We start from the raw sequence: 14,719 nt of genomic DNA, 5'->3' as shown, positions 1-14,719 counted from the left end.
AGTGAGGGTCAACGCCCCTTGGTTGAAGGAACTTACTAAGTAACATATATTTTCTGGGCCGCTGGATAAATACGAAGATAATTTGGTTGTCTAGTATACTGCCATTAAACAAATATGAACTGTTAGAATTATTTTTAATAAGATTGACTAGGTAGCGATTAGAACTTCTTTGATAATTACAAAACTATGTTATGTAAAATGCCATTATGTTTTAACTTTGATTCAGTTGTATGTTGCAGATGGAAGGTATTTTTCGGATTTGATGCCATGTCGAAACAGAAATCATAAGAAAATGTTATCAGATAAATTCTCTGCAGAAGTTATCTGCAATTTTTACTTGGCCTACGACAAGTCCATGTAATTTTATCAGCATTAGAAAATTTCACATTAAATTACAACTTGATGAAGTAGAATAATAAGTATGAGTCTATTTAGATCCAACTCATTGGATTTCTATATTACAGAAATACTGAAATACGGTTCAAATAGGTTTACAAGCCTTGAATCTTGAATAATCAGAAGCAACCATGGACAAGATGATAAATGGTTTGATTTTATTTCACACAATCACATAGATATTACACACTAGCTGCATAAGCCGCATGTCAGAACTGGTATATTTCGTTCTGTATAGTGAGCGGATAAGCTATATTATCCATCACTGGAGTGTCGATGTTAATAAATCCATACTGGTTGCTCATCTGTCATGAAAAATGAAATAGATCGGTTCATATTTCTCTCTAGTATGGACAACTGAAAGAAATAATGTGTATTTATCATTGCTCTATTACCTTGTCACTCAGATAATGATTTGCAGCTCTAAGTATTTCCTCCTTTACAAAAAAAGAGATGTAATTAGTGATGATTTTAGTGTTGATAGGTAAAATTATATAATGAAAACAACTATAAAATGTTAGTGTTGATTGATACAGACCTTATTCTTCAGCAGCTGGATTTCCTGAAACATGATATCCATCTGCAATTTCAAGAATGCATACTATTAGAGCTTAATGCGGAACTTAATTATAAAGCATAAGAGTGACTAAGACGACGTGCTTACCTTAACTGAGCGAATATGATCTATCCATACTTGAAGATTCTTTTCAAGCATATGCAGTTCATCCATAGTCATTTTTCCTGTTCCCCCTCCAGACATATACCTAATCAAGTAAAGCCACCTTATTAGTTATTCATATTAGTCATGTGAATGAAATATAGAGTAATTAACAGTTGTTGTATATTTGAGTCCTAGATCACTTTAGTCTGTCTGCTAGAAGATGCTAAAATTTGATTTGAAACGAGTACAAAGATATACTACCCGAGACCCTTTTGGAGCAAGTCGATTTCAGTTTTCAGCACATCAATCTCCATTTTGGTGTCCTGGAAGGAGGAAATCATACACATTATTTAGGCTAAGGTCCTAGAAGGAGAAAATCATAGACATTATTTACGTTACCATAACATGTGGAAGTATCAACGTGATTTCATAAATTCATTCGGTCTGAATGGCACCTTGTTACTTTAAGCCATATTTATCATTGTTTCACCTTGGACTTTCCCATTGAAAGTATAATACTCAAAACGTACAAAAAGTTTGGAGTTCCAACTTGTTTGGATTTTTCTAATTCAAGTTTAAACTTTACTACACCTACACCTGCTAGCAAACCTCTAACACAGGCAGGTCCTGTTGATAGTTATCTATCTAGGTTATCTTTGATGTATATTCAGTCAATTTTTTTGTATATTCATGCCTAGTGATAAATCATGCACTGGTCTATTATAAAATCTGCTATCTTACCACGAAGAGCATCTGACTTTAATGTCAAAATTTTGGAGCTTTAAATTGTCACAGTAAGAACAAATGTACTGACATATAGACATCTTAAACTTATAGGTCTGATTCTATATGAACTTTAATGGTTGAGTACTACTACGGTAGGATTATATTGGAAGTGGCATATATACGCAAATGTAATGGTAGAGTGGGAATGAAAGGAAGAGACCTGAACTTGTTTTTCAGTGGCTTGGCAATCCTCGACATCAGGATCAGCTCCCCGGGTAGATTTCAAGTACTTGTTCACAAGACCTTGCATGGTTCTGAAGTGAAAGTTTTGACAGATCAGTAAAAATAAGATTGCAGTTTCTACAAAATACTTAATACATATATATATTACCCTTTTGTGGCAAGGTCATAGAGCTTGCCATGGGCTGAAAAAATAAAGACACCGATTTCAGCATCACACAGCACAGAGAGCTCCTTGGCCTTCTTCAGAAGCCCTGCTCGACGCTTGCAGAAAGTCACTTGGCGATGCACTGGATTCTCAATCCGCTTCATCTGAATCTTCCCACGAACCATGATTAATCTTCCAATACTAATAACTTTGGTTGATCTCACTCTCAATATTTCTCCACACTTTCAAATATCTGCTAGGCAGACAACCTCCCACTAGTTTGAACTAGCTTCGAGGTTGTTGCATTCACTCTAATTCCTTCTCAGTGTTAACTTCAAACTCATTTACCCAGTTCTCACAACAATGTACCTTATATGCTAACACCAGTATCATTTTTTAAGTAAAATTCGCTTTTTCTCTCTCTCTCTCCTCAGATGCTAAAACATAGAATAGAACTGCATATTATATCATACTTGTATATTTATTATTGACTCATAAACAAGAGCATTGATACTCCGGACTCTGTTCCTCAATTTTCTTGTGTCTTATACTCACAATACTATATTCTTCCGTTTTTCGGTCACCCCTTTTATTTCTGTTTAAGCTTTACGTCCAATCCTGTGAAAAGAACCATATACCACTTCAATTATTCTATGTTTAATTCATAAAACAGATTCATTTTGGACTAGTAGTGCCCACGATATATTTTAGTGTAGATTATGTGATTAAACGACATCTTAAACGAAGGTCTTTCAAAGTGTTTACTGTTAGCATTGTTTCATATCATTGCAGACTAACAAGATACTAGGCGTTCAGAGAGTTAGTAACTTAACATGGTACCAGTGATCACTCTTCTAGTCGAAAATCAATTTTCAACTAAGGGAACACACAGAATTTATGCACATATTAGGTCATTCTCCGAACTCCATATAAAAATTGCACCAGAAGCTAATTATCCAGTTTAGGACATGTAAAATTTTGCACGAGTGCATACTCCATCTTCAATTTACGCTACATTTCCATCTACAGAGTTGGTTATTCTTCCATGATCGAGACCGGATAAGAGTCTGTGAGGTCATTGTTGCTAATTTGTAGAAACAAACGAAAAAACAAAAGGAATCATATCCTTGAAATTAGCTAATATACCAATCAAGTATTCATAAGCAAATTCTTCAAGTCACTTTTGATCTTGTTCTTTAAATTATACAACACGAGCATACGAGTAATGATAGAGGCAAATCGGGAGTAGAAATTAGTGCATAAATAGGGTTATGTGCAAGAATATACATAGAATTGATCTTCAACAAAAAATATGCTCCATTAGCTATTTTTCAATGACAAGTTGTGATTCTTCTAGTCCAGTTTGATTGGACCAATATATTCTGCTCAAAAGAATGGCTGTACGGAAATATATGTTAGCGGTTTTGGCCTCAGGAATCTGGTATGCCAATGGCTTATTCGTCGAAAAGTGGTGCACTGCAGAGTTAACAGCAGCCAACATTATACAACATTACAGCCTAATCAGCATACACACATTGTTTTTTCATGTGCCCCCCACGAATCAAGTGCCCATCTGCGCTTGCTTTCTGTAAACAATGCACGTCTAGTTACAACTTTAAAGTTGGGGACTTGTTTAGTTAAAGCTCTAATCAGCTTTTGTATACTCCACCATCTTAACTTTCGGACAAGAATCTTGTCAAATCGCACAAACAAACAAAATGTGTGTAGATATTGTTGAATAGTGTCCCGTCAGAGTCTTACTCTAACACCTTAAGGTTTTAGATTAGCTACAGATATTACATGTAAATATTGTCAGATCCTGATAAACCCTCCTCCCAACACCTTGACGTTTTAGGTGAACAGAACACTTAACAGATAGGCTTATCAAGAGGAAGTTGAGCGAGCTTTTTATTTGCTCGGTTTAGAGGATATAGCAGTAAATTTTTCATCACTGTTCTTAATTTTATGATGTGTTGAGATTCCAAGGATTTTTACTCAAGACTGCTGTGTGAGAAGTGTTCTATAACCCTGGAACCACTTTAGTAATATGCATAATGCATATATGCGGTCTATGTAACTTTTATTATTCATGAAATAGAAAAGCTATGATAGATCTCATCCCTAGATCATTCGCTGCAGGAGGAGGCTTAAGAATACACCACGTGTAAGCGTTTGTGATTGCTGATCATAATGCTCAGATTTTGAAATCTTTTACAACTGAGAATGAATGCTATTAAAGTTGATCAACTGAAGCTATTGGCAGAGACCTACTTTCTTGCTCACTTTTTATTCGAGTGGTCCTGACAGGGGACTGCTGAAAGAAAATTCAGGCTTTTGATATTATACTAGGTGGTTTCGACCATTTCCTCCAAAGGGCAAAGTACCAGGTGGCTCGATATGTTACTTAGTGCAGAATGTATGGAAAGGGACTAAAGTACACAGTAGATCTAAATATCTAATGCATTAGTCTTGCAAGTTGTATTTAAATTAAACCAGCATCTCAGCTTTTATTGTGCACAGGAAAGATTCAGGGGAATTCGACTTTGTAGCTTTGTTTGGACTTTAGCATAGGTGTTTCTTTTACTGAATTTACAGAAGTCGGATAATTACAAACCTACTTTTCTTCAGTTTCTTCATTGTGAAGACTTGTTGTCGTGCCATGCATGTGGTTAGAAGGTAGTTCAGAGGGCCAGAAACACTGTGAATCTTGTCGGAGCACAGAGGTTTGCTACCAACAGTGCTTAATAGATCTAAAGCAGAAATGAGTATGCGAATGACTTTCTTTTCTTGTTAATTAAATTCTACACAACTCGAGGAGAACATCAACAGTTTGACAAATTGTAATAGGACACTGGCTTCAAGTCTAAGTTTGTTCTGTTAAAGTTGGCAAGGACATAGCAACTTAGCAAGCCTGCACTGCTACCTATTGCACAATTTGGTAGACCTGTTTCGTGAATCTATCACTACATTAATGTTACAAACGCATCCTTGCAGCGATGAATACCGTAGTCTGATCTACTCAAAAACAACAAAATCATATAGTAATTGCTTATAAACTTCAAAATTAATTTTTATTATCACAAGAAGTACAAGGTAACAAGTTACTGAATCCAGATTAAGCTGGAGCGATTGATTATATAGATAGAATAAACAGTGGATGCTACTTGCATCAGACAAACACGAAAACAGCTAATTTCCTTGCAAAAAGGAAAAAATGTAACCACATTAAGCTTCTTTTTTCTCATGTTGCTTCACTAAAGCAGTACTGTTTCATCAAGAGACGGATAAACTGTGTAGCCAACAACTGGATCTGATGTATAAAATGTGTTTCTATTATATTTGTTGACAGGAGCATTAAGATGAAATCGCTTTGGTAGATCTGGATTCGCCAGGAACTGCCGGCCATAAGCAATGTCTGCAAGGTTCTCTGGCACAGCTTTAGTACCGTCTTCCCTGCCATAACCCCCTGCCACAATGAAAGTATTCTTGAATGCTTTTCTCATAGGCACGAGACACTCAGTTATCTCACCTACAGTTTTCATCCTTGGCTCAATCAAGTGGGAATAGAGAATGTCATATTTATTCAAGGACTTGGCCATATGAAGTCCCAAAGCTTCTGGATTTGAATCCTCTGATTCTAAGTAATTTGCGAAGATAGAAAGCCTAATGCCTACTTTGTCTGCTCCTATCTCTTCTGACACAGCTTCAACAATTTCCAGAGCAAATCTACAACGGTTCCCAAGGAGCCTCCATACCTGTCTGTTTGGTCATTAATTTGATCTTTCAAGAACTGGTCTATTAGGTATCCATTAGCACCATGGATTTCAACACCATTAAAACCTAGATTTGGAGTAAGTCAAGACAAAGAATCAATGCAACCGAATCCTCAGTTAAGGATTGTATGATCAAAGTGATATTAGAAACTCAAGAATAAGTAGATAAAATCACAGCTGAGAGCATCATAGCTGATAGCTATCTTGCAAATAGTTAGCAGTTCTCTACTTTATAGTTCTGAGCTCCGTTTATGAATCCAAAGAAACTTCTAGAAAAATTTGGCGATAAGACAAATTTAAGATCTCGACAGTCCATGGACTACATTAAACCAGAAGGTTCGTTCTAGAAAAATTAGGTAACACCCTTTTGTTAGCTTTCACAAATTGCTAAGCCAAGTCTGGTAAAAATTTCCATATACTTAATAAAGAATCCAGGGCATGAGGTTAGTTGCATTAGGTAAAAAGAGTTAAGAACACAAGGTAATTTTTTTGCAAAAAAAGATGTCAATTGATAAAAAAAATAGCATTATTACTGCAGAACAACATGAAATAATTGATTATTTTGAACCCCAATAAGCAGCTCTGGAACAACTCACAAAGGCAACTCCTGACCAATTTTTGTGTATTCTCCCATCCTTGAGTAACTCAGATATCAGAAGGCCTCCTTTGGTGGTTCTTTGCGCGTAATATAATATAGCATGGGGCTGAGGGACGTTCCCATAAGATCTCTGTCTTGTCAAAGGTGCCAAAACTACTCTGTAGAAAACATTGGGCAAATTACAAGGAGCAATGCAACTGCAAAATCTTTAAGCCAAAAGCTGTGAATCTAAAAAAACTCGGCCTAGAAGGATTGTAGGAAGCATAACCAGAATTAAAATTTGCAGTCATAGATTAAAAACATACAATATCATTAACTATTACACTTCATGCAGAAATATAGGATTCAAGAAATAATCTGTACTTCCGACAAAATGTACTAATTTCTAAGTGGTTTTAGTCTAAATCAACACCCTAATCAGCAATTTCAAACTTAGTTTACCATCCAATACGTAGTCACAACTCACAAAGTGTTGAATGCCAATGCCAAATGGTAACTACTTCGAAAAATTTGATTGTGTGTAATGGACTAATAGTAAAGAATCAAGACTTAACCAGCGTTTTCAGAGTCTCGAGGTGTTAAGAGCAGCGCTTAAGGGATCAATATAATTCTAAAATCAAGAACATATTGAACAAACAATAGAGTGCATTTCATGCATGATCAGTAAAAGTAAAAGTTGCCCTACTGGTATGGAGTAAGGACTTGAAAGGTTTGCTCCTCTGTCATTATGTTGTACCTCTGTTTTCACTTGCTAGTTTTCTCTGTTTTTCTTGTGACACTGATAAATGATTATGCTACACTCCCTTGAACTCAGTTAATTAAATACACTATTGATTATTAATAAATATAAACAAATATTGAACTAGACAGAATTGACAGAGCTAATAACAATCAATTTTTGATTGCACTTTACAAATTTTTACAATTAAAAACTCCTGAGATTTGTAAAACAATTCAGTGATTACGTATTACCTGCAGACAATTAAATGGCTGCTCAATATTAGAGTAAAATATCATATAATTGCACTTTGTTCAAAAGTGGCTCCTTGTGTTTTTTTTCTCATGTAATTGTAATCTGCTCTAACTTGTTCCAAGTAGTAGAGTAGAGAGTAATGGATGCATATAATTCTTGAAATTTAGGTGGATTGACTCCACCTAAAATCTTGTAGTGTTGCGGAGTTTATTTGTTACAAAATCTCGTAGATAAAAAATTTATAAATTGTAGCCGATTTCAATTATGTACAAAACATTTGTTCCCAAAAAAGACCAAGTACAAAAAATAAGAAAGAAATTTTACAAATCTAACACAATATATATAGAAATAAATTTTTTGCTGGCATCAGATTCCCAAATCAAGAATCCACATGAATATTACTATTGTCCTATGACCTGTAGACATAGAAATAGGAATAAGATGACCATGTTACAACAGTAATAATATATGTTCTTGGGTTTCTTTAAGATATCAAGAATAAATGGCCAGCCTGATTGTATCGTAAAGTTGAGTAACGTGTATCGTACGGTTCAACTGAGTTTTATTTACAAAATTTAATGAACAAAATCAATATTTTATTAGAGTCATTAAAATATTTCTGATATTAAAAATGAGTATGAGTATTTAAACACGTTCGATTCACAAGTTCACATGTTCGACTATTGTAGATCCCGACGAGCTAAACCATTAGTTTAGCTTTACTTTCTAAACGAAGCATCACAATTTAGAGAATCAATGTAAGAATACTCATTTCTGATCATAAATTATCAACAAAATATTCACTAAAACATCATAAAATATCAATAATAAAGAGTACAGTATATACTTACAGTGCACAACGTTCTAGTTTAAATCTCGAGTCCAACAATTTCGTTCCCTTAAATATTCACAATTTTATTTTTATTATTATTAAGTCACACATATATTAAGTCTCTAATTATAATTAATTTAATAATTTAATAACCTAATTTAAAATAATTGAATTAAATCATAAAAAAATAATAAAATTATAAAAAAATAAATCACAAATTAGAGATAAGTTAGTAGACTTACCAAATTTAACAAGTTATGCTTCCTAATTTTAGTAAGTTAGCATGTGTTGTCTTTATCTAAGAAAAGGAGTGACTTTCCTTTTACTTCTACTCGACGTGGTACATACTGTATGTAATATGATTTTAGGAAAATAACATTTGAATTGGCGACAAAGTGGCGCTTGCACTTGAGCGACATGGCGACGCTTCCCTCGACTTATATTTTATTAATTTTGAGACTAGGTTATCGCTAATATTCATAATAATATAATGTATTGTCATGAATATGGTACAAACATAAAGAAGAAAAGAAAGGAAATTTCACGGAAGCTAGGAAGGCGCCCGGGTGCCAAAGGACTCAAAAAAGATGTGAGTTCAAGACTCATACCTCAAACATATATTGAGATTAAGCATCTCCCTATTACCCTAAAATTGAGCTTCGTTGTTTGGCTAAGTCTGGTAAATATTTGGAAGATTGGGCCGAATATAGTTCAAAATTTTATCTAGGGGCTTATTGAAAATTGAGACTCGTCTCTTAGTCAAAAAAATTCTATTGGATACCCATCATATATTATTTTTTGAATTAAAAAATGGAATAATAAAATATGCAAGTAAATATCAATTGGCTTATAAAATAGAGAAAATTTTCTTCTAAACTAATAATGCTTATTTGTCTATATATAATCCAACCAATAATGAGTTTTTGATGGTATTAATTAGAAGATGCAACCAAAATATATATAAGGATATAATGAGTTATTTTATATGCGCATGAACCATTAATAAAAAATCAGCCATTTTTTTGTCACATTATTTAGAAAAAACATTTGAGATCAAATTAAGAATACCTAGAACCATTAATAAATAACTTTTATTTATTATATCACTTATCTAAATTTAAATTTAGTTAAAGATTTCAGGAGGGAGTTGGAGAGGTGGTGCTCTAGGAGCATCTTCAATAGTCTCTTCATTTGAGCTCTTCGGGACATCTCCAATCATGATCCAAAAATCCAAATTTGAGGCAGTTTTGCCCCCAACCATTTCAACCGTGAAAGTGATCCAAATTTGGATCAGTGAATAGTACTGGTCCAAAATTTCAACCGTGAAAGTGATCCAAATTTGGATCTGGGAATAGTACTGGTCCAAATTTGGATCACTACTATTCACTGATCCAAATCTTTTTAACATTAAATTATTGTTTTTTTATTATTTGATGATTATATTAATGTTATTAAAGATAGATTAATTAAGATTAGAATATAATTAAAACGGCGATTAATTATAAATTAAAATTTTAAAAGGCATAAAATTTCAGAAGACATGAAAATTAAAACATGAAACAAAATAATACAACATCGACAATTAAACAATAATACAACTTTAAATAAAAATTAAATTATCTATTTAGTCCTCGGCTAAATTAGTAAATATCCATCTTGAATTTCGAAATGCACTAATTGTGCATTTGTGGGAAGAATATACTACTTTTGAGAATTAGTATTTTTTATGTAATATTTAGATGTTTTTAATTTATTTTTATGTACCGTTTTATCTTTTTCGAATTATTTTGTAAATTTTTATATTTTTTTAGTTGTTTATTTTATTATCATGATTAATGATAAATTTAGTTAATTTTTTTAAAATCAATATATATAATATAATAATGATGAATGAGTTTGGATCTATATTTGGATCACATGATTGAAATATGATTTGAATCCCATCATAAATTCGGATCAATTGGTGATCACATTTGGATCTATGGTTGGAGTTGGCCTAACTCAAAATATAAAGAGGAGTGAAAATGCAACTCCAATAGACTCTTATTTGCTTCTCAAATTATTAAGAGTCTCGTTTTCTTCTTTATTTTTAGGAGTCACAACTAGCTCTTAACTTATATTTATACTATAATAATCTCTCCATTTTCTTTCTCTCTCTTTCCTATTCGTCCTCTTATAACTTCAATGTATTTTTAATTCTAAAATAATAGATAACATTGTTAGAGCTAGATGAATCTACACAATCTTACTAGTAGGAGCTATTTTTTAATTATATTTTTGAAGAAGAAGCTAAGAGTCTATGGAAGATACTCAGAAGTATTCAGTTTCGTTGGCTGATATAAATTATTATGAAATTTGAGGGGGATTGGTAATTATTGAAGATTCAGATGCTCATGTTGCTTTCTCTAATAAAAATAATTTAGAGCAAAAAAAAAAAAGAAAAGAACAAAATTTTTGACTACTGGCCACTTGTACTAAATGTACTACCCCCATGCAAGCCACAAAACGCCATATGCTTGTTGTACTACACCCTAGTACACTCTACTTGTCAAATATCTTGGTTGGTCCAATAATGACTCTTTGTTCATATAGAAAGCCATGCATACTTCGTAAAATTATGTACAGATCATTACAAGTTTATGGTATCGACATTACACGAGTTACTTACTTATGCACATCTCATGTGTAATTCTTAAAATGGGAAATTACATAGTAAAACACTTGTCAATATTTGTCAACAATGTAAGAGATGGAGCAGAAGCAGTGTCCTTGTGTTTAGAATGATTGACTTTCTCCCATGTACGATGAGCTGATGGCCTTGGAAGGTTCTCAGGCACGATGGTTTCCAGCGAATTCAGTCGCCATGGCTCGCACCGTCGTTGATGGCTCCATTGCGCACTTCCTTTCTTCGATTCTACCGCCAACTCTGCTCCATTAGCCACCCTCGAATGCTGCTGCCTCAAACTTATTATTTCCCCGTTTTCTAAACTCATTATTATGCATGCCATTCCTATTACCAGATGTCTTCTCCACGATCCTTCCTTCCCCGGCCTAATATCATTCAATATTTTAAATCTCGATCAAGTAATAATCTCTCTGAAAATAAATTTTTTTCCCATGCTGATATAATAAAGATGGTGCTTTGGATAAAAACAACAGGCGTTCATAGGCACATGCTAAACATTAAATTTGATGTATTTATTTTATTTTGATTGGTAGAATTAATAACTGGTGACCAATCAAAATGAGTTAAATACATGAAATATAGTGCTTAGCAGAAAAATCATAAAAAGAACAACATTTTTCTTGATTCCAGTACTCTTATTACTACATGTATCAAACTGAGCCATATGGTTGTAATCCATAAAAGAAGGTAGTTGACTCACCAGCTGGTAACTTGAGTTGACCGACGGAGAGAAGATGGAGATGAAGGCGAAGGTGGAGGCTTCATACTCATGCAGCAACTGCTTAACACACCACCCACCATTTGTTCCTATTGATCTTAATTTAGGCTCTACAAGATCTATTGTATAAAAAGTGGAGAAGATGGTTTGGTGTTTTATATACGAGACCATTTGCTTGTTTGGCCCTGCTTATGATTATTTTCATAAGTATTTGATTTTTATTTTTCTTGACCAGTTTATGTAAAAAGTTAAAAAAACTTATAAAAAATGCTATTTTTTTTCATAATTTATATATTTTTCCAAACAATTTAATCATTTATAAATATTAATTCACTTTTAACGTCTATTCCATTTCTTTACTTAAATCAAATTCATTTTTTTTTACGGTGAGTAGGTGGAAAGACAAAATATCTAAATACTGGAAAATGTGCATGCTACCTCCAAAGTCCAAACAAAAAGGGTAGCGGATGCGTATGGTCTGTTTAGTTACTTGCCGCTTTGTAATTGGACCAATTGGCGTTGAAAAGGATGTTCAGAAATCAGAATCAACTGGGCGGCTCACGTTATTACCAAGTAACACTAACTTGCACGTTTTGCACTGTTCCAATTTTTATTTTTCCTCCCTTGGACTAAAATACTAAAATTACAAAAGTACCGGTACACGGATTATTTATAATATTTTTATTCTATTTGGGTGATACAATTATGTTGAAATAATATGTGATTATATGAATTTTAAAATAACTAATTTGAATTAATATCATTTAATTAGCCATACTAAATAATAATAATAATGGGCACGTTCTAAGAATTAAACTCGTCATAAAGTTTTATATATAAATGAGGCGAGAGAAATCTTATGATAAATGATAAATATTTTTTTAGAAAATACACGAATGTACAAGATGTATAAATATTTTTTTAGAAAATAAGTATATGTCAATGTAAATATATATATATATATATATATTTATATATGTAATATATATATATATATATATATATATATATATATATATATATATGTACAAATTTGTACACAATTGCATATAATATAAAGATTTAATATATATATTTCATTATATAATACATAAAAAATGTATATAACATTATATAATATATAAACAATATATTTTTTAAAATATTTTAATTAAATTTAATTAATATATTTATATTAAATGTACACGACATGTTTCGAAACGGGTATGGGTTTGATATTAGGTACACGAATCCGAAATGAGTCGAGTATGACTTTCACCTGAAGTACACGAAACGTGAAAATACACAACACGATTGTCAGGTCTAGCTACACTCTCTTAAACTCAGTTAATTAAATACATTATTGATTATTAATAATATAAACAAATACAAAACTAGACAAAATTGACGGTAACAATCAAATTTAGGGTGGCAATATCAGACACGGTCCGAAACCCGACACGAACCCGACCCAAAAAATACGAATTATTATTTATATATTATCAAAAATATTTTTATCCACACATAATCTTATTAAATTAATATCTATATATTTTCTTAATATATTAAAATAAATATAATTATTATAATCAAAATAACTATTTATTAATAAATTTCAAGTCAAAATGGGTCATTTTCGGGTTGAATAGGTACTAAATAGATTGGGTCTGGATTGAAATTTTCAACCCATTTCGGGTTCGGGTCAGGTATGGATTGACCCAAAAACTAGACCGAACAACTCGACACGAACCCGACCCCCCGAATTACGATCACTTCTTGATTGTAAAACACGCAGTCATTTGCGCATAATCTGCAGACAATTAAGGGGCTGCTCTTCACATAATTGCACTTTGTTGAACAGCGGCTTTTTGTGTCTTTTTTCTCATGTAATTCTAATCTGCTCTAACTTGTTCCAAGTAGAGTAGAGAGCAGTGGATGCATATAATTCTTTGAAATTTAGATGGATTGACTCCACCTAAAATCTTGCAGTGTTGGAGAGTCTATTTCTCTCAAAATCTCATAGATATAAAATTTATAAATTTTAGCCGATTTCAATTATGTACAAAACATTTGTTCCCAAAAAAAACCAAGTACGAAAAATAAGAAGGAAACTATACAAATCTAACACAAGAAAGAATTACTTCAACGAAAGAGCAGTCCATAACCTCTATTCAAGCAAGGAAAATGCTAGAGACCCCAAAAAATTGTCCCAAATAAATTTCCCAAATGATGTGTCCAAATCTGATTGGCTGAATTCACTCCCATAATAATGAGACCCCCCTGCAAATTCATCAATCACCCAATCATAACTAGCCACTTGTTTGCCACATCATTTGGTAAAGATTTTTGGGAATTTTTTTTGGGGTCTCTAGCATTGCCCATTCAAGCAAACATGTATCTGCAAGACGATTTGACCGACCCTGTGCCCGCCACGACATTTGCACATTTGGATGCTACTATTGTACGATCAAGAGGATTAGCCGCCAACAATACACATGTAGTTAAAAATTTTGCTGTCATCAGTTCCCCAAATCAAGAATCCACATGAATATTCCTATTGTCCTGTAGAACATAGGCATAAGAATAAGATGACCAGGTTACCACAGCTAAGTAAAAATATATGGTTTTCGGTTTCTTCACGACATCAAGAATAAATGGCCAGCCTGCATTTTAACATGCAGAGTACTGGAGTGGTTAAGTTCTGCGGTGGAAGAAGCCCTTTTCTCTTTAGAATAACAGTGCCTAGCTGCCTATTGATGAGAGTAGCCACCTTGCACTAAGGGCACTCGGTGATCCATCCTGAAAAATAAATTTATCGAAGTTTTATTTTCTGAAATATGAAAATATGATTCAAATAATGTGTAATCGAGGGAACCATCTTGCACAGAGGACACTGGCTTGAGCACAGAACAATCCTGCACTGTTCCCCATTGCATAGTCTCTTGCATATTCTTAGCCCAGACCTCTTTTTCCTCATAGAAAGTATTAT

General features: G+C 33.1%; 1 protein-coding gene and 1 pseudogene across 1 annotated transcript; both read right to left on the bottom strand.

Moving 5' to 3' along the window:
* Positions 1-403: 403 nt before the first annotated feature.
* LOC108196138 (agamous-like MADS-box protein AGL12) lies at positions 404-2,584 on the bottom strand. The gene is made up of 7 exons (XM_017363270.2): positions 2,175-2,584; positions 2,004-2,097; positions 1,319-1,380; positions 1,061-1,160; positions 935-976; positions 792-833; positions 404-701 (listed from the first exon to the last, which is right to left on the bottom strand). The coding sequence occupies exons 1-7, from the start codon at positions 2,354-2,356 to the stop codon at positions 606-608; spliced, it is 618 nt and encodes a 205-aa protein (XP_017218759.1). The 5' UTR covers positions 2,357-2,584; the 3' UTR covers positions 404-605.
* A 2,638-nt stretch (positions 2,585-5,222) lies between these two features.
* Positions 5,223-11,355, bottom strand: LOC108219149 (12-oxophytodienoate reductase 1-like; annotated as a pseudogene).
* Between the last annotated feature and the right edge of the window lie 3,364 nt (positions 11,356-14,719).

Source organism: Daucus carota, chromosome 1 (assembly GCF_001625215.2).
Source record: "Daucus carota subsp. sativus chromosome 1, DH1 v3.0, whole genome shotgun sequence".
In the NCBI taxonomy this organism is placed as follows: domain Eukaryota; kingdom Viridiplantae; phylum Streptophyta; class Magnoliopsida; order Apiales; family Apiaceae; genus Daucus; species Daucus carota.
The sequence above is the reverse complement of the archived record's forward strand: the minus strand, read 5'-3'. Positions and strand labels throughout refer to the sequence as shown.